Here is a 27,621-nt window from a genome sequence, read left to right as displayed (position 1 = left end):
TTTGGATCAACCCCCCGGTGATGCACCTTTGATCAATGGGGGTTTTGGCAAAAGTGTTTTGGGTCCAAAGATCAGTGTGGGAGCCAGCAACGTACAGGCTGCAAACAGGAGCCCGGCAGGGTATAAAGCCAGGCAGTGAGCAGCCCCAGAGCAGTGCAGTCTCAGCAGAGACCGAAATCACGCGGCACTCTCAGCTGAGACTGAAGTGTTGAGAGAAAAGGAGAATGGAGGCCGGCATGAACGTCCTGCATGACATGGGGATCCAGGCGACTCGCTACCTGCAGGAGCATTACCAGGGCTCCCAGGACTGGTTCCTCTTCATCTCCTTCGCTGCCGACCTCAGAAACACCTTCTTCATCCTCTTCCCCATCTGGTTCCACCTCTGCGAGGCCGTGGGCGTCAAGCTGATCTGGGTGGCCGTGATCGGGGACTGGCTCAACTTGGTCTTTAAGTGGTGAGTTGCCTGTGCTGGTCCCGTTCCTGCTGCTTGCCCTGCACACGCCCGGCTTGCTGAGGGTTGTTCGGCTGTGAAGTGGGCACCTACCAAGCGGGTTCAGGGTGGCTCCCAGTTGGAGCTTTCCAAAGACAAGTTCCTTCAGCTCGGCAGCACACAGATTTAGGGGCTTACGTTTAACTGCTTTTATTTTCCTGTGAGAGGCTGTGTGGTGCAGGGGCTACGGGGCTTACCTGGGACACGGAGATGCTGCTGACCTACGGTGTGATATGGGCACGGTAGCCTCAGTTTCCCCTTCTGTAATACAAAAAGTCCTTTGAGGTCGATGGGTGCAGAGTCCCATCTAAAATCTTAACCCCTTTTAAAGCCACGTGAATCTTTGTATAGCTTATGACAGAAAGTGGCAGGGAGAAGGCATGGGGCATGAGCCCGGCGTGTGAGTGAGCACGGGAGCTGGCCCCAGCTCTGGGTGTCATCCATCCGGTCCTAGGTGCCGCACCAACGGCGATTGCTCTTCTCCAGACTTGCTGTAACCATGGGGCTCTGCCCCGTCGGGGAAAGGGTGAGATTGGGTGTGGTGATGGAGTTGCCTCTGGAGACAAGGAGGGCATGTGGTGGGCTGGGCTGGGGGGTGATGGGTCAGCCAGCGTGAGGCACATGTTGTATCTCTGGTTCACGCCCGGGGAGAAGCAGATTGAACGTCTCCTGTGCCCTGCTGCACCATGAAGGAAAGGGGTGAGCATGCAGCATGTGCAGGTGCCTGTATGCACAGAGGGGAAGCCAGCTGTGTCCCCAAGTTCAGACTGAAGTCGTGCCTACAGACAACTGGCCTGGAACTGAGGATCCCCGATTCTTGCAGCCCCGGCCCCACCCTGGGCCAGAGCTGACGAGCTGTGTCCTTTGCTTTCCTGGTCGTGGGCCCAAGGCAACTAGAGCCACTTTTATTCTTGTGTTTCAGGATTCTCTTTGGGCAGAGACCCTACTGGTGGGTCCGGGAGACCGATTACTACGGCAACGCCTCCACCCCTGTGATCCAGCAGTTCCCCCTCACCTGTGAGACCGGCCCAGGTGAGACACCGCTAGAGAGAGGAGTAATTTGGCAGAATCATGCTCCACATTATACACAAGGAGGGGAGGCATCTTCCACTGCAGCAGCAGGGCGTGGGGTGGGCATTTATCAGCGTGGAGGGACCCACTGGCAAGAAGGGCAGGGGATGTCCTAACCTGCTCCGCTGCTTAACTATCCCGGTTAGACATGTTTTTCTAATGTCCACCCTAAATCTCCCTTGCTGCAAACTAAGCCACCTACTTCTTGTGCTACCCACGAGGGACACAGAGAACTACTGTCCTCTGCCTACATCCTTTTACATATGTGAAGACTGTTTCCAGGTCCCCCCTCAGCCTTCTCTTCTCTACACTAAACATGCCCAATTCTTTCAACTTTTCCTCATAGATCAGGTCTTCTAGAACATCAGAACGGCCACTCTGGGTCAGACCAAAGGTCCATCTAGCCTAGTATCCTGTCTTCCGACAGTGGCCAATGCCAGGTGCCCCAGAGGGAATGAACAGAACGGGGAATCATCAAGTGATCCATCCCCTGTCGCCCATCCCCAGCTTCTGGCAAACAGAGGCTAGGGACACCATCCCTGCCCAGCCTGGCTAACAGCCATTGATGGACTTGTCCTCCAGGAACTTCTCTAGTTCTTTTTCTAAACCTCTGATCATTTTTGTTGCTCTGCTCTGGGGTCTCTCCAATTCGTTCACATCTTTCTTGAAGTGTGGTGCCCAAAACTGGACACAGTGCTTCTGCTGAGAACTCCTGGTGCCAAGTAAAGCAGGACAATTACCTCCCGTGTCCTACATACGTAGGGTGACCATATTTCCCAAAGGGAAAACGGGACACTGCGTGGGGCTGGCCCGAGCCTCCTGCCCAGGGCTGCCCAGAGTGGGGGGGCAAGTGGGGCAATTTGCCCCAGGCCCTGGGCCCCACAGGGGCCCCCACGAGAATATAATATTCTATAGTATTGCAACTTTTTTTTATGGAAGGGGCCCCCGAAACTGCTTTGCCCCAGGCCCCCTGAATCCTCTGGGTGGCCCTGCTCCCACCCTGCCTCCCGTGAGACTGTTGTTGGTCGCTGGAACCATGCCAGCTCCCCCACTGGAGCCCTGCCTCTCCCCCCGCCATGGGTCTGGCATCTCCGCTCACCCCCCCCCATGTTCCGCCACACCACACCTCCCTTTTTTGACAAAATTGGGCATTTGTCCCGTTGGCTCGTGCCAATTGATCAAGTCCCAAAAAAGCCGGGATGGCCAGGACGGGACTTTAAAAAAAGGGACTGTCCCAGCCAAAACGGGACGCATGGTCATCCTGTGCATACAACACTCCTGTTAATACATCCAAGAATTACATTTGCCTTTTTCACAACAGCATCACATTGCTGCTCACTCTGACCCCCTGATCTTTTTCCGCAGTATTGCTGCCAGCGAGTTATTCCCCATTTTGCATTTGTCTTTTCCTTCCCAAACGCAGAACTTCACACGTCTTTATTGAATTTCACCTCATTGACTTCAGACCAATTCTCCAGTTTCTTAAGATCGTTTTGCATTCTAATCCTGTCCTCCAAAGCACTTGAATGAGTTAACCTGCATTAAACCCTGGGTGGACACTCCCATTCAGAATTAAATCACCTTAATTCAGTTACATTTAGTTAATTTTGGAAGTAAATTGACATAAACTAATTCTGAATGAGCGTTTAAACTTAATTGACTTTCAAAATTAATTAAATTAAATTGAACGCAGGCAACTTTTCATTCTGAATGAGAGTGTCCACACAGGGGCTTAATGCAGTGTAACTAATTCATTTTAAACTCACCTGTTTAGTTAATCTGGATGAATTTCCCTGAGTGTCACAGTGTAGACAAGCCCTTGGACAGCCCTTCAAAGAAAGGAAATATGTAGGGTGACAAGACAGCAAGTGTGAAAAATCGGGACAGGGAGTGGGGGGTAATAGGAGCCAATATAAGAAAAAGACCCAAAAATCGGGACTGTCCCTATAAAATCGGGACATCTGGTCACCCTAGAAATATGGGGCCCTAGAGCCCAGGGCTGCCGCTGAGCAAAGTGGTTTAGCACAAGGTTGAGCGTTGGACGCAGCCGCTGTCCTTAAGCATTTCCTGTTTGCTGGGGAAAGGGAGACTTTGGAAGTGCAGTTTTTGCCCTGTCAGCAGTTAGGGGTGGGCCAATCTCGCCTTGGTGCTGGAGTGAAACAAGCCAGCGTATGCAAAACCTGCCTTAGACTAAACTTAGCTCTGTAGAAGAAACCTTTGGGCCGACCCTACAGCTACTGAGATTAAGAACAAATACCTTCCCCTGCGTGACGAGGGCTGTCTGCCCGGCCCAGGAGAGAGGCAGCCTTTCCTTCCAGAAAAAGCGTGGACTAGCCCAGTACCTGTGCCAATTTTGTTTGCAGGGGGACCCTTGACCTATGCTGGAATTAGAAGCTTGTTGCAAAACTCAGTAGGAAGCCAGCGTGGTGCAGGCTCAGGCCCAGATCAGAGGCATCCTGTGTATATTGCAACCATTGGGGCTTTGTTCATGCCAGCTGTTGTGTGTGTGTGTGTGTGTATACACATACACCTGCGCACGGGAGCTCACACACATTCACTACTGCTCTACTGGATGGACTGTTCCAGCGCTGTGTACGCAGTGTTGTAGCTGTGTCTGTCCCAGGATATTAGAGAGACAAGGGGTGTGTGTGTGTGTGTGTGTGTGTGTGTGTGTGTGTGTGTGTGTAATACCTTTTGTTGCGCCAACGTCTGTTGGCGAGAGACGAGGTCTCGAGCTACGCAGAGCCCTTTTGAAGACGAAGACCCGAAGAAGAGCTCTGTGTAGCTCGACAGCTTGTCTCTCTCCCCAGCAGAAGTTGGTCCAATAGAAGCCGTTGCCTCCCCTGCCTTGTCTCTCCAGTGCTATGTGACTATCAATTCCCTCTGCCTGCTGAGCTGCGTCTCCCTACGGAGCGGTCTGTGGCTAGAGCAGAAAGCCGGGTAGTCGTGAGCATAGGAGCCTTGCAGCCTAATGCCGCCTCTACCACTGATGCTCTTTCTGTAGCCTTGGGCAACGGTGGAAAATGGGGACCGGGTGGTCTGCCCACTAGCCCCGAGCGCGGTGGCTGCCTCGCCGGGCGGTGCTGATAGCGGGGTGTGGATGTGTGAACACGCACCGGGGGACGGGGGGAAACGGGCTTGAGCATGCCATGAAGACAGGGCCTACGATTGTGGAGTGCTGGGCTGGTCTCTGCAGGGGACCAGTGGGCGGGTTAATACATAGAGGGAGGCTCTCTCTGCATATGTGCCAAGGACTCTGGCAGGATCACCATTATGGTGTCTGTGGGGAGCTGGGCCTGTGAGTGGCGGCGCCACAGACCCTGAGGAATCTTGTAGAGCTCCCCTGGCCTCGTGCTAGCGCTGCGGGGTCCCTCCCTTGCTGAGCGACTTCCTTTTCCCTCCTACACACCCCTGGTTCTGGTAAGGACACCCCCCTCCAGTGCCTCGCATGGGGGATTCCCTCTGGGCCTGCCCCTCCCCGTCAACTCCCTAGCGCCCTGCGCAGGGAGCTGTGCTGGGCTGGGCTGAGGCAGCCTCTTGGCCTTTAGTCTGGGTGATCCCAGCGCTCTAGGCACCCGGTAGGAGGTTGCTGTCAGTGGCCAGGGTAAGGTGTAACACGGGTGTTTTCTCTCCCCCAGGGAGTCCCTCCGGCCATGCGATGGGCTCTGCAGGAGTTTACTATGTGATGGTGACAGCCATTCTGTCCATTGCTCTGGGGAAGAAGCAGCCGACGATTAAAGACCAGTAAGCAGCGTTCAGACTCTTGTGTCCCTGTGTCTGCAGGGTCAGTGGTGTGCCCTGAGGCCGGAGGGAGGTGCATTTTGAACCAAAGGAAATGAGTCTTCATGCAGCGTGCAGTGGAGCTGTGGAATTCACTGCTGCAGGAGGCCGGCAGCGCTACAGGCTCATACACCCCAACGCACACACAGACACAGGGTTTTAGAAGGGGTTGAATAACTGCATGAGCACGAATCCCACTGGCCGCCGAGCCAGCTAACGCCTAGATAAAGAGAATCGCATCTCATGCCTCCCCTAGACTGAACGCCTGGTGCAGTGGCTGGGAAGGAAGTGAAGGGCCTGGACTAAAACCTATCCAAAGCCCGCTGAAGTTGATGGGAGTCTTTGGATGAGGCCACGACGGGTTTAGGGGAGTGGGGTGATCAGAGGAGCTCTGCCCCACTGACGTCAGTGGGAGTTTTGCAGTTGCTGTCAGTGGGAGCGGAGGGAGGCCAGCTCCAAGCGCTTTGGGGCCCCTCCTGGAGGTTTAAGCTTTCCCTGGGTCATGGCAGAGGCAAATCCCTGGTTCTGAACCTCTAGTCACCCCACAGGGGGTGTTTAATGCCACTTTCCATTCTGGGACTGGCATTCAGGGCTTTATAACGTGACCCTCCCTCTTCTCCACCTGCTGGAACTTCAGCCACTACCAGCCGGGAGAGACGCCTGAGTTCTCAGCCTCCCTGCTCCCCTGAGGGAAAGCCTCAGCGTGGCCTTGCGCAGAGCCGCGCTCCGCTGACCTTGGCGTCTAACCAGAATGTCTCTCTGCGGCAGGTTCTTGCGGACAGCGCTGTGGGCAGGATTCTGGGCCGTCCAGGTCTGCGTCTGTTTGTCTCGAGTCTTCATTGCTGCCCATTTTCCTCACCAAGTCATCGCAGGGGTCATCTCAGGTCAGTGATCATGTGCACCGTCGCCTCTCCCTGTACAAACCGCACGGTTACTGTCACTCTGAGCAATGGGCGCAGGGGCCACCTACCAGCTGTTCATAGACGCCACGGCCAGAAGGGACTGTTGTGCTCATCGAGTCTGATCCCCTGAGTAACACAGGGCATGAGACTGCCCCACAGTCCTTCCTTTTGAACTAGAGCTGGTCTCTTGAAAAACATCCAATCTAGACTTAAACATTGCCAGTGAGGGAGAATCCACTGCGACCCTGGGCAAATTGTTCCCGTGGTTAATTACTGCCACCATGAGAAACGTACGTCTTATTTCCAGTCTGCACTTGTCTCGCTTCAACTTCCAGCCATTGGATCATGTTAGACCTTTGTCTGCTGGACTGAGCCTGTTATCGAGTATTTGTTCCCCATGTAGGTGCTTATAGACTGTGGTCAAGTCACCCCTAAACCTGCTCTTTCAAACGACTGTAGATAGATCGAGCTCCCTGAGTCTCTCTCTATCCGGCCGGTCTTCTAAGCCTTTCCTCATTCTCGTGACCCTTCTCTGAACGCTCTCCAGTTACAGAGCCTGTGTCCTGGGCAGTGCATTGCATCGAGTGAAATATCACAGGACAGCTGCGCTGCACTGCCCCTCTGCAGCGTGGGGCACGTGTCACTTGCTGGAGGATTCTCAGCACCTTGAAGTCTTTAAACCACGATTTGAGGACTTCAATAGCTCAGGCATAGGTCAGGGGTTTGATACAGGAGGGGGTGGGTGAGATTCAATGGCCTGCGTTGTGCAGGTCAGACTAGACAATCAAAATGGTCCCTTCTCACCTTAAAGTCTACGATTGTATGATTGCATTTGTAGTCCCAGACTGCGTGCCCGAGGCACATGCCTTTGCAAAGCCCTTATTCCCCAGGCTCTGAAATGCAGTAACCCGGCTGAGCCAGACGGAACATTAGCCGGCTAGTTCCAGTCACTGCCAGGTTTTACTGCCAGCCAGCACTGTCTGGAGGTGTGGGCACAGAGGGCCTGGCACTAGGAGGAGGGGATCTTAGCCTAGGGAGGGATGGGGGGTTAAGATTGCCTCTCTGTGCCCACAGTGGGCACTGCCACCTGAATCGTTCCCAGGGAGGTGGCAGTGCAGAGAGTCGTTAGTCAGCTCTGTGATGATGCTGTGAAGCCCCTTGGGGCAGCTGTTCTCGGGAGTGAAACTCCACCACAGCTGTCCAGCCGCTGATTGTCTTGGGAGCCCTGTGGCTGCCTCTGTGGCTCCATCTCTGCGCACCGGTTTCCTCACTCTGACGGGTTCTTTCTCCTCTCACGCTCTGTTCCCTGAAGGCATGGCAGTTGCTGAAGCTTTCCGGCACATCCCCTCCATCTACAACGCCAGTCTCCGGCGGTACCTGGGCACCACCCTCTTCCTGTTCAGCTTCGCCCTGGGGTTCTACCTGCTGCTGAAGGCTCTCGGCGTTGACCTGCTGTGGACCCTGGAGAAAGCCAAGAGGTGGTGTGACCGGCCGGAGTGGGTCCACATTGACACCACCCCCTTCGCCGGCCTCCTCAGGAACCTGGGCATCCTGTTTGGGCTGGGGCTGGCCATCAACTCCCAGATGTACCTGGAGAGCTGCAAAGGGAAGATGGGCCAGCAGCTGCCCTTCCGCCTGAGCTGTATCGTGGCCTCGCTCCTCGTCCTGCACCTCTTCGACTCCTTCAAGCCTCCCACCAAGGTGGAGTTGCTGTTTTACGTCCTGTCCTTCTGCAAGAGCGCGGCCGTGCCCGTGGCTGCTGCCGGCCTCATCCCCTACTGCGTCGCCCAGGTCCTGAGCCAACAGGATAAGAAAGCTTTATAGAAGGAAGGAACTTGGGTATTTATGCACACGACATGTGACATGTCCCAGGAGCAGAGGCTCCCCCATGTCTCTGGGTCCCAGTGCCAGACCTGGAACCTGAGTCAGCAGATACTGGTTTAGCACAAGCCCTTTCCAGGGCGCTCTCCTTGCTAGGTCTGCGGAGGGTGACTCTGTCCGGAGCCCAGCCCAGCCCAGCTCCTGCTCGCTTGGCCAGGGGTGCTCCTGTCTGGCTCGTGCAGGAGAGCTGCTGCCTACGTTACAGACCGTGCCAATGTGCAGATGGCTCGGCCGCGGGGCCTGGGAATCAGCGCGTGGCCATTTCCCCTGCGGGTCGTGCCAGCGCTGTTGAGGGCACAGCCTGGCTTTGCTGCCGCCCCTTGCCGTATGGGGTGAGAAGGAGATTGGCACTCTCTGGGCCACAGGACGCTCGCTCCTGCATGTGCTCTCTGGAGGATTCCTCAGACAGCGCCCCATGGAGGGCAGAGGCTGTTTGTGGGGGCGCTAGGTTAGGAGACAAAGCGAGGGCGCATGGCAGAAAGGCTGGCACGTACCCGCACCCTGGGGCTCACTGGCTTCTGTGTCCCACTAAGTACCCAGTGTCCTGCAATTACCTTAATGTGAAACAGTGATGTGTGTGTGGGGGGGGGAGTGTCTGTATATAAGTGGGGTATTTTATTAAAGCCTGAGCTGTATTTCATTACCCGCCATGAGTCCTTTGTACGTCTTAGCCACAGGTCGTCCCAGAGTGAGGGTGCTGAGTGGGGAGTGACTCTCCCATGTGTGGTGTTTGGCTTGACAGGGGACGTTTCCCTGCTCCTGGGGGAATCCAGCCCCCTCTCTGGATGCTGCTCACCTATCCCCTGCAGACGCACTTTAAAACTATGGAGGAAGATAACTGGACCCTCCTACAAAGTCCCTATTGCCATCCCCCACCCCGCAAATGCTGCCAGACACTGCTGGCATAGGACCGTCCGGGGGAGGGGGAAGGGGGCAGAGGCTCAGTGCCATGGGATCACTCACAGTCAGCGACTCCCACTTATTCCCTTGCTCTTTGCTTTATTGGTCACTGGTTAAAGCAGCTCGCTGTCTGCTTACCTGGCCATCCCACCAGCAAGAGGAACAAGGAATTCACAGACTGGGCCTGGCTGGCAGGAGCACAGTGTCCCGTCTGCCAGGCAGACTCAGGAAAGGGTTTGTACAGAATCAATCGCTGTGTGAGCCCCGTTTCTCTGTAGGCGCTGGATTGGAAACGAACCCGGAAAAGCACAAACCCTACCCTGGCACTGCAAGGTCCATTGTGGAGCTGGTGTGATTGACAGCCCAGAGCTGGACCAGACGTCTTTGTTCTCCCCTGAAGGGAAGGGGCCAGGTCCTGAGCCCAGGTCAGCACTGGCAGGGACGCACAGCTGCTGCAGTGGCAAGGCGGGTAACAGTTACCCAGGCCCGTGGAATTGCTATTTCAGTCTGATCAAGTGAGATATTCCCACGCTGCTCCTGACCATTACCAGGTGCCTGGGCACAGACTCTCCAGCTGTCAAACAGCCTCACCTCCTGGCAGCGACACCGGTTCGGGTCTCTCTGGCTCAGCAAGCCTGCCTTTGGGAGTGGGGCTGGGCCTCTTGACTGGGAGTGGGGCGGACATGGCCACATCTGGGCATGTCAGGGCTCCTTTGCAGGGCAGTGGGCAGGGGATGCTTGGTGGGCGGTGCGTGTTGGAGAGGTAAGATTCAGTCTCCAGGGCTGGCAGCCCAGCACCTGTCCCTTAAGTAACTGAGTTAACTAAAACACAAAGGGGAAGCAGTCCCAGGATGGACCAGGATAGGGGCTGGAATGATTGGTTACATCACCAGGGTCACATTGTCTGACGGGCCCCAGGGGGAGACGGGAGATTTGGTGTCACACATCTCGGCACCAGCCGTCTGGCATGTCCCTGGCTGCCCCCTCTGAGACCTGGGCTTTAAGCAGGGTGTGCTGCTGACTAGATGAAGGCGCTGGACTGGGCTCACCCCAGCCACTAACTCGACTGTTAAAAGTCCTGGGTCAACGTGATTCAATTTAAAATAAATCCCGTTTAGAAAAGGAAAGTTCAGCCCTTTAATCTGCAGTTAATGTATTTTCGTGGAATGTGTGAAATGGGCTGATCCCAGTGGCTGCCATCGTAGGGTTCAGGGCATGCAGTGCTCCCCAAGCACTCAACACTCAAATTCACGCACCAGCAGTAGCCTCCCAAAGCAGCCCCCTGGCCTCAGCAGCTCTCTGTCTCAGGACAGTGGACTTTGTGTCTATGCACAACGCGGCATTTCTCTGTTTGTCAGCTTGTCTCAGTGCTTTCTTGCCAAGGGAGGGAGTTCCCCCACTGCCCTCAGAGCCCCCGTTCCTATGCCTACACCCATCTAAAGCCCTGTGTCGCAGCCACCATCACTCAGTTAAACCAATTAGTCCCAGTTATTGCTCCAAAACTGTATGAGGTGCCCCCTCTGTTCAGCCCCAGAGGGGACACATGCCCACCCCAGTTCTTCCTTGCTCTAATTCCGACACGTCTTGTGTGACAGGCTTGCTTTTTGCAGAGAATGAGCTATTACAGACAGTCGAATTTAATCCAGTACATTTTACGTGATGCCATTAAACTGTCCATTAAACTGCTGGCCTGGGCTATGAAGGATGCACTCCTCCTGACAGAGAAAGTAGAACGCTTAGGACTCTGCGGTTGCTTCTGATACCAGAACATGGCAAACAGCAATCACAGCCCATTTACCTTCTCTTGGTCCTTCTCTTTCATTTAAAAAAAACCCAAAGGATCTGGGGGAGGAGCAGGAGCTGTAATGAGAAGGGATGAGTAGCACTGGCCATGCATGTCTCCATCACCCCCCAAAAGCAAACAGGAGAAGGATGGGCTCGTGGTTAAGCCATGGGCCCGGGGCTTGGAGGTCTAGCTTCAGTTCCCAGTTCTCACACTGCTCGTATGCCCCTGGCCCCGCCACTTCACCGCTTGCTTCGGGCTGTGACTCCCCTTTGTGGAATGGAATCACACTAACCCTCTTTCTCCCTGCGTGTCTCTTTAGAGTGTAACTTCTTTGGGGCAGCGACTGTCTCTCACAGTGCGTCTGCACAGTACTTGGCAGCAGCGAGCTCTGTGCCTCTCAGTGCGCCTGTAATACAGATAACAGTAATTACTGAAAGCCTTGCTCTTCAGCAGGGTCTTTGGGAGCCTGGGATAAAGGTGACCTTTGGAAAGGATTGTGAAGTAATGTCCCCTGTCTCTGTTAGAACACTGGACTTGGATCGATTGCTTATTTCCTTATGAACTTTCCTGATCAGAAACAAGCAGCATGACTCTAGCTATCGCTTGAAGGTGATGTGCCAGCATCTGAAAATACCAGGCAGTTTGGATTAGCTCTCTGTTTTGCTTTATCCTTTCAGCTGTATTTTGTTTATTCTCGGGGCAGGGGTTCTGAAACATTCCCATCTTAACAGCATGTGTGTCCTGTGGAAAACCTCCCCTTCCACCCACAACCACATTGGCCACCTCCCCTTGCGTGCATGACAGCTCTCTGACAGCCAGTGCGATTGTTTTCATGGGAAAGGGGTAGTAGGAAAGGCATGTATTTTCAACTTTTAATGGAATTTCGCAGCTGGAAACCAGGGGTCGAGCCAGCACCTGTGCTGACCACAAACAGCTACTTGGATGTCTCTGCCTTGGGGTGCTTAAAGGGCTTTAGAGAGACAAGGTGAGGGAGGTAATCTCTTTTATTGGGCCAACTTCTGCTGGTGAGAGGCAAGCTTCAAGCTACCCCGAGCCCTTCTTCAGGTTTTGTTGGACAAATCAGGACTGGTTCATACAGGCCCTGATTCAGGCAAGCTCCCCAGTCCAGGACAACACTTAAGTACCTGTCTATCTTTAACCTGAACAGGTGTGGCACGAAGCACATGGTTATGGGCTTTGTGAACCGGAGCCATGGAACCTTTCTCATTTGTTTTCTCGTCTCTCCTCTTGTTGGTGTAAAAATAGCAAATTAATACATCAACTATATTTAAAAACTTCAAAGCAGCAGCCAGGTCTCCCCGCCCGACCCCTGGTGCCGGGTGCCAAGGCAGAGGGCACCCATGTTATTGTTTATTTGTAGTGCAATAACACCTAGAGACCCCTCTCGTGGACCAGAACTCTGTTGTGCTAGGTACTGAACATGGGCAGAACGCGAAGCTGGTGCCGGCTGTAAAGAGCTCACAAGCTGATTAACAAATAACCTGTTACTGTAACGTAGCCAGGCCGATCGCTCACCAAACGGCAGAGCCAGGGACAGCGCACGGCGGTGTGCTCTGCTCGGGCAGTGGCGCTACGCCCGTTTACACCAACCAGGATCTGGCTGTTTATTTTTAATCAGTCTGACGACCATTAGCCTCTGATTTTGTTTCCCAATGTACAGCAACGTAGCCAGCACCGAGCGACGCTGTCTCTGCCTCTGGCCCAGCTCACAGCCTGAGCCCCAGCTCCTCCACTTGCCAAGAAAACGCTTCTTGTCAGCAGTAATCTGTCCTGGCAGCCGGCCGCTGCTTCCAGGAAACTCCATCGACTCAGGGGTAAAGTGCCAGGTCAGCGCTGTGTGTGTGGGACTCCAGGCGTGAACCCTGCCCCGTGTACACTCTGGCTACTGGGGGGGTGCACTAGGTGCCAGAGCAGGGGCTTTGTATCTTGGGCACACCCTAGATGGGGGCAGGTTCCCCCCCTCAGCTCTCAGCCCCATTCCTGCAGAGGCACCCGCGGCAAGGGAGCTGCAGGGCCGGCCCAGCCTCCGGCCGGCGGGAGAGTTCTCCCCACACTCAGCCCCCTGTTCCCCGTGCAGTCACAAACCACCCCATGGAATCGGAGGGGCGGGTTGCCATGGAGACGTCAGCGGGTTTGAATTAAAAATCCTGAGGTAAAATTCCCAGGAGCCGGTGCCCGGCCCCCCAGACCCATGGACCAGGCAGGGGCTCCTGCCCTCCAGGCCGGCCTGTCAGCCTCGCAGGGCTGCAGCGCTGGCACCCGGGAAGGTTGGAGATCCTGGGCCAATAAGGCCTGGCAGCTGTGAGAGGAGGGGTGGCCCAGGGGTCAGGGCACCGGCCTAGGGCTTGGGTTCATTTCCCTGCTCTGCCACAGACTCCCTCTGTGAGCTTGGCCAGTCACTCAGCTGTTCTGTACCTCGGGCTGTTCCCAGCAGTGCAATGGGGACAAGAGCCCAGCCTGCCCCGTGGGCCTTGGGCAGTCAGGGATTTGCCAACCCTTGGGTGCAGCCAGGCGTTACGTGAGGGCAGCTGGCAACAGGCTACCCCAGGCCCGTGTAACCTGCAGCGAGGGTGAAGCAGCAGCAGCGCGGCCTGGCAACCCCCGAGTTAGCTCCTGTGCATCTTGGGTGATAAACCGGAGCCAGTTCAGCGAAGAGCCCTGAGAATGATGAAAGGATCAGAAAACTGGCCTTCGAACGAGAGATTCCAGGAGCTCAATCTCGTCAGCCTGACAACGAGAAGGTTGGAGGTGACGTGATCAGAGTCTGTCGGTACCTAGGTGAGAAATGAATATTTGACAATGGGCCCTTCAGTCTGGCAGACAAAGGTCTAACTCGATCCTGTGGCTTGAAGTTGAAATTCAGACCGGAAAGAAGGCGTGTGTTTTTGCACACAAGGTAATTAACCATTGGAACAATTTACCGAGTGGTGGATTCTCCAGCACTGGCCATTTTTAAATCAAGATTGGATTTTTGTGTGTGTGTGCAAGATCTGCTCTAGTTCAAAAGGAATTATGTGGGAGAAATTCTGTGGCCGGGTTACACAAGTGGCCAGACTAGATGATCACAATGGTCCCTTCCGGCCTTGGAATCTAGGAATCCCCCAGCCACTGGTGGCTGGTGAAAGCTTAACAAATGCAGGTTCCCGCTTGGCTTGGGTATTGCCCGGCAGAAGGGCGGACAGAGCCCCTGGAGCCGGAGCTCGACTGCCCTTTCTGGGCTGCCTGGGTCAGTTAACAGTTAATGCCAAAGGCTTGGCGAGGCATTCAGCTGCCAGAGCTTGTCCCCAGAGCAGAGCGGCTGCAAAGCAAACTCACTAGAGAAGCCCAGTGTGGAAAATGGAGCCATCCTTGGGGCATTGATCTGCTCAGTGCCAGGGTCCCCTCCTGACTGCTCAGATCTCAGCCTGTGAGGAGCTGGGAGGGGCTGGCCCAGCTGTACAGAAGGATTTAGAAGTATTGGCTATTTTCACAGGCTTCGCCATAATGCTGGTTCACATGCGACACGGTTAGGGCTACTCTGTTATTTTGGATATAGCTAATGGGGGTGTGTGTGGGGAGGGGGGGGGATGGCAGTTTTGGGGTCAGAATAAAAGACACAGAACCACGGTGCCTTAGGCCATGTGCAAAACACAGGCCCAGTAATGACAAGTGTATTAAGCGATTCCAAAGTGCAGTGGGGTTGCACAGGTGTGCCGGTGATAGGCAGGCTTGGGACCTTGGGGTGTGAATGCCCTTCTCTTGTACGTTTGCTCCAGTGCAAATGTCCCACTTGGAACAAGGAAAAGGGCTAAGAAAAGTTAAATATTCCTTTAAGGCCGGGCAGATTCAGTAACCGTAGGGCCATGGGGCTAAAGAAGTGAGCTGAAGAACGCTTTCCATGGGACAGATCGTCCTGGGCTCTGCATCCCATTCTGAGACAGCCTTGGAGTCCTCCCACTATACTGCATTGCAGGAAACCCTCCATCCAGCCCCCGGACAGTGGGAGAGGTTCTCTCCTCCCTCCTTGCAGGGGAAAGAGTTCCAGAGTTCAGCTCCCCATAGGCAGCTGCTCTACCATAAAGAACAACTCAGTGCAGCTCCTAGCTCAGGGGTGGGCAAACTTTTTGGCCCGAGGGCCACATTGGGGTTGCACAACTGTATGGAGGGCCAGGTAGGGAAGGCTGTGCCTCCCAGATAGCCTGGCCGCCACCCCCATCCACCCCCTCCCACTTCCCGCCCCCTGACTGCCCCCCTCAGAGCCCCCAACCCATCCAACCCCCCCCGCTCCTTGTCCCCTGACCGCCCCCTCCCAGGACCCCTGCCCCCTATCCAACCCCTCTGCTCCCTGTCCCCTCACTGCCCCCCTCAGAGCCCCCAACCCATCCAACCCCCCCCGCTCCTTGTCCCCTGACCGCCCCGTCCCAGGACCCCTGCCCCCTATCCAACCCCTCTGCTCCCTGTCCCCTGACTGCCCCCCTCAGAGCTCCCAACCCATCCAACCCCCCCTGCTCCTTGTCCCCTGACCGCCCCGTCCCAGGACCCCTGCCCCCTATCCAACCCCTCTGCTCCCTGTCCCCTGACTGCCCCCCTCAGAGCTCCCAACCCATCCAACCCCCCCTGCTCCTTGTCCCCTGACCGCCCCCTCCCAGGACCCCTGCCCCCTATCCAACCCCTCTGCTCCCTGTCCCCTGACTGCCCCAACCCCTATCCACACCACCCAGCCCCCGGGACTCCCACTCCCAACCCTCCCTGTTCCCCATCCCCTGACTGTCCCCCCAGAACCTCTGCCCCATCCAACCGCCCCCTCTTCCCTGACTGCCACCCAGGACCTCCTGCTCCCCTCCCCAACACCCCCCTCCCTGCTCCCCGCCCCCTTACCAGCAGCAGGAGCCCAGTGGGAGCAGTGGGCCAGAGCGCGGCCCGCGTGGCAGCGTGGCTGTGAGGAAGGGGGGACAGCGGGGGAGGGGCTGGGGACTAGGCTCCCCAGCCGGGAGCTTAGGGGCCGGGCAGGACGGTCCCGTGGGCCAGATGTGGCCCGTGGGCCGTAGTTTGCCCACGTCTGCCCTAGCCGCTCAATCAGCTGGAGGCTCACTTGGCAGATATGCTGCCCCTGGAGTCCTGGACATGATTGGCTTGTGGCTGCATTTTATTATTATTAATAATCAAGTGGAAGAGACATACAGTGAGTCCAGTGATGGTATGGGAGGGCTCCTCGGGGCAGCCCAGTCCCCTGCGCGGGAGGGAGAGACACAGCTGCTGTCCCCTCTCTGGTCACTGGCATCTCCTGAATGAGCCCAGTGTTGAAATCAAGGACCAACACGGGGGAGATGCGTTTGCCCCTTGTGCTCTGCCCACTTGCTTTGAAGTTTCACTGTTATTTGTGAAGTGTCAGGGTTAGGGTTAAAGTTACAACAAGCTTGGCTCAGACACACGTTTTCCTCACAGCAATTAGTATGGGTTTAGCAAACCTGGCTCGCATGTGGCTTCACTGTTTGTGATGGCTGGAGGTTTCCTGACTCTTTAGGGTCTGGAAAGCCCCCGTGGGCTCAGGGAGCACTCAGCGCTGACACACATAAATGCCAGCGTGGAACAATCAACATCATTCATATGCCAATGTCAGCCCTGTTGGTAGCTGCACTTGCAGAGGACGTGCGTGATTGCTTTGTGCTGTGCTTTGAGCTGACTTCCTGGAGCAGAGGAAGGGAGATAGCACACACGGAAACACATGGTCCTACAGGATGTAGGCAGGAAGCTCAATGGGAAGCCCTATGGGGTTTGCTCTCCGCCTGGAGCTGATATGGGGATGGCCGAAGAATGATTCTGTAGCTGTTGTTTGAACAGAGTTCATCCCTTTGTACTATTTAAGAACCTCACACTGTCTACCTCCTTGGTCACTGTCACGGACTCACAGATCGTGCCCGCTCTCGTCACAGTCACCCTTTCTAGTGCCTCCGCTGTGCAGCGATCCTTCCCACCCCCCATACGCTCCACTGCGCACGCCCAGCCTCCACCTGCCCCGCACTCCACCTCCACACACGCTGTCGTGCCATAAAAGGTTCTTTGTCTCTTTTCTTGATTCAAGCCTCATAAAACTGTCCCGTCACTCCTTTTGGTGGGGGTTCAGGAAGCACAAGGGTGTGTGGGGTGTGTGCAGGGGCGGCTCCAGGCACCAGCGCAGCAAGCGTGTGCCTGGGGCGGCAAGCCGCAGGGGGCGGCCTGCCGGTTGCTGTGAGGGCGGCAGTCAGGCTGCCTTCGGCGGCATGCCTGCGGGAGGTCTGCCGGTCCCGCGGATTCGGTGGCAATTCGGCGGCGGGGACACCGAAGGCGTGGCACTGGCGGACCTCCCGCAGGCATGCCGCCGAAAGCCGCCTGACTGCCGTGCTTGGGGCGGCAAAAACCATAGAGCCGCCCCTGGGTGTGTGCACGCACGGGGCCAGCGGTGTAGCCAGAAGAGAATGGGTTCAGTGGTACAGTCAAAGCAGTTTTGGAGACCTGGGTTTAAATCCTGTTTCAGGTCCCAGAAAAGCGAGTGAGTTGAATGAGTCTCACTCTAAGCCCTGGTGGACACATGTCCACATCATAACATCACCTGCTAGTCTGGCATGGTGGCCAGTCTCTGCTTAGGAGAGGATTAAGGCTGCAATAGTGGGAGGGGGTCCACGTCAGGTTTGCGGTGCACTGGCAGAGCAGAATTGGGCGGCCAAGGACTGGCCTAGCAAGGGGCTACAGGGCTGGACACACTGACAGTGGACAGACAGAGCTATCTGTGGGTGAAGTATGGAACACAGACACGCTCCCTTTTCTTATCCTCCTGTCCTTCAAATCTTCCTTTAAAAATCCACCTCTTCCCAGAATGCCTCCTGCCTTCTGCCCACCAGAAATTCCTGTAACCTGCCTTTCAGAAACTATTGTTCTGGGGCTTGCCTTTGTTTGCCTTGTTTATCTTCAATTGTAAACTCTCCAGCGCAGGGAATGGCTCCAACATTTATCGGGTACTGTGGCCATTGGTCACATAAGTCCATTTTAAAATAATAACACCGTCACTAATCCTAAGGAAGCCTGCACAGTCCGGGCCCACTCCTCCCGGCTCAACCCAAAGATAACAGCTCCTCATTTTACCAAACAATGAAATTCCTGATCCCATGTGACAAAGTACAAAACCATGATGTAGGAATATTCTGAATACTGCAACGTGCCAGAGGGCGTGAGGTATCTGCCCCTTCCCACCCACCCCACCCTCCTGCCCAGGTCACCATAGTCATTTTGAGTAACTGGCTGGGTTTCTGTGAGGGGTCTAACAACTGACGATAAATACTGACTTGTCCCTGCTGCTTCTCGGCAAGGCAGCTGACTCGTATTCTACATTAAAAGGTATAAATTGTAACCTCCTGATATTATTTGTATTATTTAATACAAATAATTAATAAAGCCTATAATCATTTTTCTGAGAAAACGAAGAGCGTAGTCATCGTCTTTCAGAGCGACCCATTCAGCCCAGACTCAGGGGACTTTGCGTCCCACAGGAGAGATGGGTCCACGTCATAGCACACCGCCCAATTTAGTACTGGATTAAACACAGTTAAGATCCCTTTCCTGACCCTCAGTCCCCTTCCTGGGAGCCTTTCAGCGGCTGGAAAAACAGCAAAAGCTGCAAAAAAGAAAGTCTCGTTTTTCCCACCAGTGCTAGTGGGTTAATGATTGATTTGCGCAGATCACTGTGAATTGCTGAGACAGACGCCTGGAGAAGGTAATTGTGTCAAACTCCTGTGAAGTAATGTTTGCTGAGGAGCTTTGGTGCTAACGTGTCTTGATTGGGGGGACATCTTTGAAAAGCAAATGTAATCTGCGTCCCAAGCAGTATATAACCAGCCAGCCCAAAAAGTGAGGCGTCGCATTCCCTCCCAAAGCCCCAGCAATCTCCCCGCAGCCTGAGCTACGGCCATGGGGACAGGAATGGATTTTGTACACAGCTCTGGAGTCCAAATGACTCGCTACCTGCAGGAGCATTACCAGGGCTCCCAGGACTGGTTCCTCTTCATCTCCTTCGCTGCTGACCTCAGAAACACCTTCTTCATCCTCTTCCCCATCTGGTTCCACCTCTGCGAGGCCGTGGGCGTCAAGCTGATCTGGGTGGCCGTGATCGGGGACTGGCTCAACCTGGTCTTTAAGTGGTGAGTGTGTGGGCCTCACTGCCAAGGCAAGGCCCAGGGTTATGTGTCTATAAGAGAGCCAGGGAGGGGCACACTCACGTTAATACACACATGTGCACTCATACACACTCACCCTCATGCACAAGTTCGCATGAGATACGTTACTATCGTATACTAAACGGCTCCGGTGTTACGAATGAAGTGCATTAAAGGGGCTGTCTGTGTATTTTTAAAATTAAGCCGTGTAAAAATGCATTTTCTTGAGCGCTTGAGTTAAACTGATGTCATTTAATACTAGAAAGAGAAACTGCCCAGATGGGCCAGCAGGGCGCTGTTGCCTGATTTCCTCTCCATACCATGTTTGATTTATTGTAGCCCTGGGCACATCAATATTACTGTAATTTATTAAATGAGTGATAGAGGCACTGGCAGTTAGCGAGACAAGGTGCGGGAGGTAATAACTTTTATTGGTCCAGCTTCTGTCGGTGAGAGAGGCAAGCTCACGTGCTCCACAGACTCTCAGAATCATAGAATAATATCAGGGTTGGAAGGGACCCAGGAAGTATCTAGTCCAACCCCCTGCTCAAAGCAGGACCAACCCCAACTAAATCATCCCAGCCAGGGCTTTGTCAAGCCTGACCTTAAAAACCTCTAAGGAAGGAGATTCCACCACCTCCCTAGGGAACCCATTCCAGTGCTTCACCACCCTCCTAGTGAAATAGTGTTTCCTAATATCCAACCTAAACCTCCCCCACTGCAACTTGAGACCATTACTCCTTGTTCTGTCATCTGCCACCACTGAGAACAGTCTAGATCCATCCTCTTTGGAACCCCCTTTCAGGTAGTTGAAAGCTGCTATCAAATCCCCCCTCACTCTTCTCTTCTGCAGACTAAACAATCCCAGTTCCCTCAGCCTCTCCTCATAAGTCATGTGCTCCAGCCCCCTAATCATTTTTGTTGCCCTCCGCTGGACTCTTTCCAGTTTTTCCACATCCTTCTTGTAGTGTGGGGCCCAAAACTGGACACAATACTCCAGATGAGGCCTCACCAATGCCGAATAGAGGGGAATGATCACATCCCTCGATCTGCTGGTAATGCTCCTATTTATACAGCCCAAAATGCCGTTAGCCTTCTTGGCAACAAGGACACACTGTTGACTCTTCCTCAGGCAGGGCAGGTTTGCTGAGGGTCGGGCTGCGGGGTGCGGTGATTCTGCAACGTTTGTCTTGTGGTATCAGTTAAACCCAGCTCTTGAAAGACACCACGACCATTGGCACTGTAAAGAGGCCGAGGCTTGAGGCCATAGCAGGGGCCTTAGCGATGCCTGCATGACCCCATAGCGTAGACACAGACTGCACTGAGGGAAGGGGTGTTTCTGTTGCTGTAGAAACGCCATCTCCCCAAGCAGTGGTAGCTAGGACAATGGGCGCAGCCTTCCTTTGACCTAGTTGCGCCTACACAGGAGTTTAAGTTGGTGTCACTATGTCACCCGGGGCTGTGGATTTTTCACTCCCCTGAGCGACGTAGCTATGTCAACCTAAATGTTAAGTAGGCCTCAGTAGGCCCTGGCGACTGTTCTCACCGCTCAGCCCCTAACGCAGGTCTCTCCAGGTCAGGGCGGAGGCACAGTTGCAGGGCACTGTGGGGGAGACTTGCACTATCAGCAAATAGCCGCCTGTCAGCGATCAGAACTGTCAATCGAGCACCTTTTACCGGCAGGAAATTCACTTTAAACCTGTTAAAAACACCTGGTTCAAGCTCCTGTTCTTTTCCTGTCATGGTCATGGCAAGGGCCAGGCTGTGCAGGGCTTGGGTGGGCAGTACACGCCATCATACAGCAGCCCAATAGTGTATTTCTGGGCAACTAGCGCTCATCTCAGGGGGCTTAAATCAGACACTGCCCATCTGGCCTCGTGTCCTCCAGTATAGCCAAGATGTGCTATATTTGTCCCCCAAAATGCCATCATCTTGCTTAAAGAAACCCCTGCCTGGCCTTGACCCAGCGTCAGAGATTGCTGACTAAAATAAACAGGCTGTTCAGGGGGGATAAAAGGCTGGTTAGAGGTCTCGGGACTTCTAGAGCATTTCTTGTTGACCACAGTGAGATAATGGTCAGAAGGCAAAGGGTGGTGCCAGGAAAAGAGCAAGAGCCGTGAGCAGAGTTCACTTCCCCTGGGAACAGACACTTTCTGATTAACCTGAAAACATCTGCTTGGTCTTACGCTCTTCCCTGGCTAATGAGCCCAGGCCTGACTTTGGCACCACCTGGCGTCCTCTATGAATGAACCGGTTGTGCTGGCCAAGAGGGGGGTGGATGATGCCTGATTTGACCATGTGACCCATTGCATTTCACTACAGGATTCTCTTTGGGCAGCGACCCTACTGGTGGGTCCGTGAGACCGGCTACTACGGCAACGCCTCCACCCCTGTGATCCAGCAGTTCCCTGTCACCTGTGAGACCGGCCCAGGTGAGCCACCCCCCTCCACAGTGCACATGCGGCACGCAGGAGAAGCCTGACAAATGCACAGCCTGGACACCAGTCACTGCACTCACAGAAACCATTAGCCTTTGGTTGTTAATGAGTGCAACACCCCAAAGGGGCTAGGTGCTCTGCCCCCACAAGAGGAGGCAGGTTTCTGCCCCAAAGAACGTAGAATCAAAGGTCCGTCTGAGGACACCTGCACGTCCTGAGTAGCACTTTACCCCCAGGAGTCATCCTACTGCGTGACCACTGATTTCTCCTGGGACTAAGGTGCTCAGAACTCAGACCCTGAATTCATGCCCATTTGGAGGCCTGAGTCGGTTCCCGCACCACACAGGCTCCATGCAGTGCTGGGAGACAGGGCAGCCGGTGCGCCTCATTGACCTAGGCGTCTGAGTCTCAGTTCGAAGGGTGAGACCTCCCCCAGGGCAGAGCATGCTCCCAAGGGAGGTGGCGGGAGCTGCCCAGTAACAACGCTGCACTGGTCCCCGGGTGGGAAATGGGCCAGACGAGCGCTATGCCAGCTAACCTCCTGGCAGAGAAGTCTGGGTCGTCTGCACACGAGCAACCTCCGCAGCCTCCTTTGCTTAAAACTCCTCTCTCAAGCTGCAGCCTGGCAGCTTCGGGGTGGACGCTGGCCTGTCCTGGGCTGCAGCCGCCTCTCTCTGCATTGAGCCTCCAGGCCTTTCCTGCATCCTTAGAGGCCAGACTGGATTCCAATCCCCAGCTTGGGATTTTGGGGGCCAGCGTGACACGCAGATCAAAACCAAGCTGGGTTTTTTTGTGAGAAGAGCCCCCTTCTGGCTGCCTTCCCCCCCACGTGGTCTGGTTCCCACCTAACCTTTCACCAGGGGTGGGCTGGAACAGGGGTTCTCGCTCCCGGCAGCTGTCTGTCTGTCCTACCTGTGATCCGATTTATAAGACAGTCAAGCGCTCTGGCTCTCTGGCCTGTCCTGGAATGGACGAAAGACAGTTAAAGGAGCAGCAGCCGACACCCAAGGTATCAGGGGGCTGAGACTGCGAAAGGGAACGATGTCTAAATAGTTAAAGTCCTCGGGAAAGGCCCCATCAAACATCAGCCCAGGAAGCCTGTAGCAGGTGGCCTGGCTAGAACAGACCGTGAGATGATTCCCTTCTGTGCGTTCAAACTCTCCAGCAGCCAGAAGCCAACGTGGGAGGGGTTTTCTCTTCACTGAGCTCACTGCAGGCTTCTCCCAATTCTCCTCCACAGGCAGCCCCTCTGGCCATGCCATGGGCTCAGCTGGAGTGTACTACGTGATGGTGACGGCTCTGCTTAGCACCCTGCGTCGGCGCCGCAGATCCCCCTTCCAGCAGCTGTAAGGATCCCGCTCTGCCCTCGCGCTGGGTGCAGGGCCCAGGGGTGTAATTAGCTCTGGGCAGAATGAGCTCCAGCTAATCCCAGACGCGTGCGGCTCCTCTTGGCTTGGCCGTGGCAGCCGACCGTACTCTGATGCTAGGCCAGCTCGGCTCCCCGGTTGGGCTCGTGCCCGTCAGCCCCGGGCTGTGTCAATGTGCACATGGCATGTGCACTCTGGAGCTGCATGGGGAGCGCCGCTGGTGGGTTCAGACCCCAGCGTGGGATTGAGTCTCCCCCCGCAGCAAGGCACTGGGACGGCCTGGTTCAGAGCTGGCAGCCGGGGTCTGGGGTCTCCGTCCCAGACGCTGCTGCTGTGTCTCTCCTCCTGAAATGTCCCACAAATCTTACTTATTGAGTAAACGGTTCATCACGTTCCCCCCACCAATCCCACAGCCCACTGACTGCTGTGTTCTCGCTGCTCATTGCAGGTGCCTGCGGGGGGCGCTGTGGATGGCATTCTGGGGGGTTCAGGTGTCTGTCAGTCTGTCCAGGATCTTCCTAGCAGCTCACTTCCCGCACCAAGTCATCATGGGCCTCGCTGCAGGTGAGGTGCTGCTGCCCGGGCGGTTCCCTGGCTTGCTCCCCACACCGCGGGGTGGGGGGAAAGGGTGGGTGGGCTGGATGCAGCTCTGGGAAGTTTCCATGTTATTCCCTTGTAAGAAACCAAGTGCTTCTGTTGTCAGAGGTGGGAAAACAGGTTTGCGGTCTGGCTCAGCAGGCGCGGGGTTAAAGCCCACAGAGTGCCTGCCGGTGGTTCTTTGCCATGGAAGGGCAGCGCTCTCTGGCGTCGCTGGGCAGCCCTGTCCCCGCCTGCGTTCACTCGCTGCCAGGCTGGGCAGGAGAGGGGCAGGGAGCGACAGAGAGAGGAGCCGGGTGGGGAGAGTCTGATTGGAACTGGGCAAGCGCAGCAGAGGGACGAGGGGGCTGATGCAGGGAAAGGGAGCAGGGGACCCTCTGAACCCCCCTTCTCCCTTGCCCAGTGCTGGGGCTGGGGGGACGGGGTGTTGGCTTCTAATTATCTGGCTTCAGATAAACAGCTGAAAATGTGCCCGGCCCCAGGCCTGTGCCAGGCTTTTTGCTGGAATTTGGCCGAGCAGCTAACGACCCCAAAGCCTAACAGAGACGGGGCAGCCAGGAGTCCTTGGTCCATTTCCCTCTGCTTTGTGCTGTTATTATTATCGATATGCATTGCGGTGGTACCCCCCAGCTGAGACGCAGCCCTGCTGCGCTGCGCAAACAGCAGAGCCAGTCCCCGCCCCATAGAGCTCACGGCCTATGGGCCCCACTGGGAGCCCTGTGGTGACCCCTGGGCCGCCACTTGGGTTGAAGGGCTCGGAGTCCGGCCCTGCAGAAATAGGTCAAAGGGAAGGAGAAGGGCAGGATGGTTATGGCTCGGGGCATTGTCATGGGAACAGGAGCCTCCTTCCTTATGGCCTTCTGCTGCTCCCCCCCTCGACGCCAGACCTGTCGTCTGTCATCGCCCCCATCGTGCCCAGCGGCTCCGCAGCCGGTCTGGGGGAAATGGGAACCTGGGCGTTGCTGAGTCAGCAGAATTCTTCCTCCAGCGATTGTCTCCCAGGTGCCTTGGAAGGCCTTTAACCGCCGCTTCTCCCCACACTTTGCAAACAGGCCGGAGCCTTGCTGTCAGCGGGTAACGGCAGCCCAGGCAGGGAAAGCGGGAAGAGTGTCTGTTGTGTGAAGGACAGGGTTGGGCTTTGGTACCTTGACTCCTTCCTGCATCGCTGACATGTCTGTCTCCCTTATCAGGCATGGCTGTGGCGGAAGCTTTCCGGCACATCCCCTCCATCTACAACGCCAGTCTCCGGCGGTACCTGGGCACCACCCTCGTCCTGTTCAGCTTCGCCCTGGGGTTCTACCTGCTGCTGAAGGCTCTCGGTGTTGACCTGCTGTGGACCCTGGAGAAAGCCAAGAGGTGGTGTGACCGGCCGGAGTGGGTCCACATTGACACCACCCCCTTCGCCGGCCTCCTCAGGAACCTGGGCATCCTATTTGGGCTGGGGCTGGCCCTCAACTCCCAGATGTACCTGGAGAGCTGCAAAGGGAAGATGGGCCAGCAGCTGCCCTTCCGCCTCAGCTGTATCGCGGCCTCGCTCCTCATCCTGCACCTCTTCGACTCCTTCAAGCCTCCCACCAAGGTGGAGTTGCTGTTTTACGTCCTGTCCTTCTGCAAGAGCGCGGCCGTGCCCGTGGCTGCTGCCGGCCTCATCCCCTACTGTATCGCCCGGCTCATCAGGAGGCAGGAGGAAAAGCTTTTATGAGAGTGAGCAGAGCTGCATGGGACTGGCTGCCTCTAGTTCCCAGCCCTGACCGCCAGGCCTGTGACTGCTCTGTGGTGCTGTGTCACAGAGCCAATGCAACCTGAATGTGGCACAGGCTGGCTCTTCTGTGCCAGTTGCACAAACTACATGACCTTGAAAGACACGGAGAATTGTCTGAGAGACGCGGGTGGGTGAGGCGAGAGTCCTGTGAACCTGGCGCGGAGGGGTTTTTGGAGGTGAGGGTTTGCTTTACACTGGGCGTTTGAGAAAAGAAGCGTGGTTTGGTTTTTACCCTTGGCCCCGCTCATGCAGTAGAAGGTGGTCCTGACCCCGGCATGGTCCTTGCACCCCCATGCACACAGCTGTGCACACATGCCGCTCTGCCATACGCTAAGCAGAAAGAAAAGGGAATTGTAGGAACTGTACAAGCCGGGGCTCTCACTGAGGTGCTGAGACATGTGACACAGACCTACGCAAAGCCTTAACTCCGTGTGCAGTGAGTGAAGGGCGATTGGCTTTCGCAGTCACCATGGTGTCCCAGTATTGTGGCTTTGTTCTCAAGGCTTTTACACCAGCATAAACCTGGAGTAGCACCATGATGAAGCTGACCCTTACAACCTGTGCAAATAACGTGTGTGTCACCTTTCTGAAACTAGTACCCCCCTCCCCGTATCCCAGCATGCACTGGGCTTGTGCTGTAACCCTGGAGTGAGATATTTACATTTGGATTTTGCCTGAGATACAAGCTGTAGCTTGCTTCCTAGGAGCGCTCAGCGGGTGTTGGCAGTTGTTTCATGCAGCCCTTGATACCAGGTTTCATGAGTGTCTCCCTGCCCTCACCAGGGGACACACGAGATTCCAGACCTGCTGGGAAATAACCAACCCTGAGGGTCATATCACAAAACTCCTGCCCACTTGGGCACAGGTCTGCCCTGATCACTTGTGGGATGAAAGTTCCTGCCAGAGCAGGGAACTTACCAATGTATGGTTTCTTTTCAATCTGTTACTGGCTTGAGGTTTCTTTGCCTGAGTTACTCAGACCTAAGAGTTTGAAAAGAGACACTAAGTGGTAAGATCCCTGCACAAGTGGAACAGTGAGATCTGAATGGGAGGGGAGGGAACATGTTTATTTTCTCTGTTATCTCCTGTTACTTCTCCAGCAAAGTGTCACGAGTCGATGGCATGCACAGCCCTGACCCCCACTCTGATCCTGCTGCGTCACAAACTGCCCCTCACCGCCACCTATTGAGCTGTTTTCCTGTTTGCTGGTAACCACTGCAGGGACCGGTGTGGAAATCCTGAGTGTGCCATGGGCCGTTGCTGTCTTGCTTGTTTACATCGGCTCCTTCTTTCCCCGTGGATGGGTTGGGGGTTTTCTTCCCGGGTTGTTAGTTTCTGTATTTCCCACATGGTTTTGGGGATTAAATATAGCTCAAGAATCACATTGTTTGGGAGATTCCTTTTTCCTCGGCTTTTTACCATCAAACATGTACTCTTTTGCCTCGTGCCTTGACACAGATCCTTCCACAAATCACCTACTGAGGCCTAATGTTTCCGCAGCTGGGATCACAAGCATCTGGCCTGCCCTAGTAGAAAAAGTGCAGCTGGAGAAGACATTTCTGTGTTTTTGGTGCATGTTGTGTTCCCTCATCTCAATGGAGCACACATCTGTACAGCCAGGAATATTCTGGGTGCTCAACAAAGATCAGTATCAGCTGCCTCCCAACTAGGGACAAGCAAAGAAGGGAGACAGGGACGGAGTTACACTTGGATCATTCACTTCTTTCTCAGTGGACACTGGGCTGCACACATGTGCACACATGTCCTGCACTGGGAATCCTAGCACTACATGACACACTTCCCAGAGCAACCCTGGATGTAAACTTTCAGCCAGCTGGTGATCTCAGTTACACTCCGGGCAAATCCAGAGCAAACACATAGCTTCAGTGGAGTCATAACTGAGATCAGAAGTTGGCCCAGTATGTATCTTCTGCCTCATGTAGACACCTTCTGTGGGAGGCACATTTTCTGTGCAAACTGGGACTGTAAGAGACCAGGGTTTGGTCTCACCTTTGCAGCAACAATAAACTGGACTTGAACTCAGCCACCTCCCTCAGCCCAGAGGTGTGAGCGCTACCAGCTGACGCATCTCGATCTGGAGAAGGTCTAAGGGGTAAAGCAGGGCACAGCTGCATTTCTAACCATGGGAAATCTGCATTTGACCTGTCAAACAAATGAATAAATACAAGTAAAACAACCTGCTTTACCCAAAGCTCAACCTACAGCTTTAGGGTGCTCAGCGTAACTCCATTGCAGTTGACGGAGCTATGCCCAGTTATTCCAGTTGAGGATTTGACCCTTAAAATGCATTTAGTCTGAACAATCAGTAACAGATTTCAGAGAAATGGGACAGATTCATGCCCTACTGGTGTCTGTTTTCTAGCCCATCATTCTCCTGGAGAGGCAGGTTAACATCCAACCAAACCTGTCTTTGTTTTTAAAACAGTGACACCAAATTAGC

The 27,621-nt window shown here is 55.0% G+C and overlaps 2 protein-coding genes across 2 annotated transcripts; both read left to right on the top strand.

Moving 5' to 3' along the window:
- Window positions 1-78: 78 nt before the first annotated feature.
- On the top strand, window positions 79-8,764 carry LOC101946077 (glucose-6-phosphatase catalytic subunit 1-like). The gene is made up of 5 exons (XM_005310053.4): window positions 79-454; window positions 1,413-1,522; window positions 5,200-5,305; window positions 6,110-6,225; window positions 7,556-8,764. Exons 1-5 carry the CDS (start codon window positions 225-227, stop codon window positions 8,065-8,067), a joined length of 1,074 nt encoding a protein of 357 aa, XP_005310110.2. The 5' UTR covers window positions 79-224; the 3' UTR covers window positions 8,068-8,764.
- A 9,756-nt stretch (window positions 8,765-18,520) lies between these two features.
- LOC101945797 (glucose-6-phosphatase catalytic subunit 1-like) lies at window positions 18,521-26,542 on the top strand. The gene is made up of 5 exons (XM_005310052.4): window positions 18,521-18,981; window positions 21,319-21,428; window positions 22,675-22,780; window positions 23,250-23,365; window positions 24,589-26,542. Exons 1-5 carry the CDS (start codon window positions 18,752-18,754, stop codon window positions 25,098-25,100), a joined length of 1,074 nt encoding a protein of 357 aa, XP_005310109.2. The 5' UTR covers window positions 18,521-18,751; the 3' UTR covers window positions 25,101-26,542.
- The last annotated feature ends 1,079 nt before the right edge of the window (window positions 26,543-27,621 follow it).

This window comes from Chrysemys picta, chromosome 24 (assembly GCF_011386835.1).
Source record: "Chrysemys picta bellii isolate R12L10 chromosome 24, ASM1138683v2, whole genome shotgun sequence".
Classification (NCBI taxonomy): Eukaryota; Metazoa; Chordata; order Testudines; family Emydidae; genus Chrysemys; species Chrysemys picta.
The sequence above is the reverse complement of the archived record's forward strand: the minus strand, read 5'-3'. Positions and strand labels throughout refer to the sequence as shown.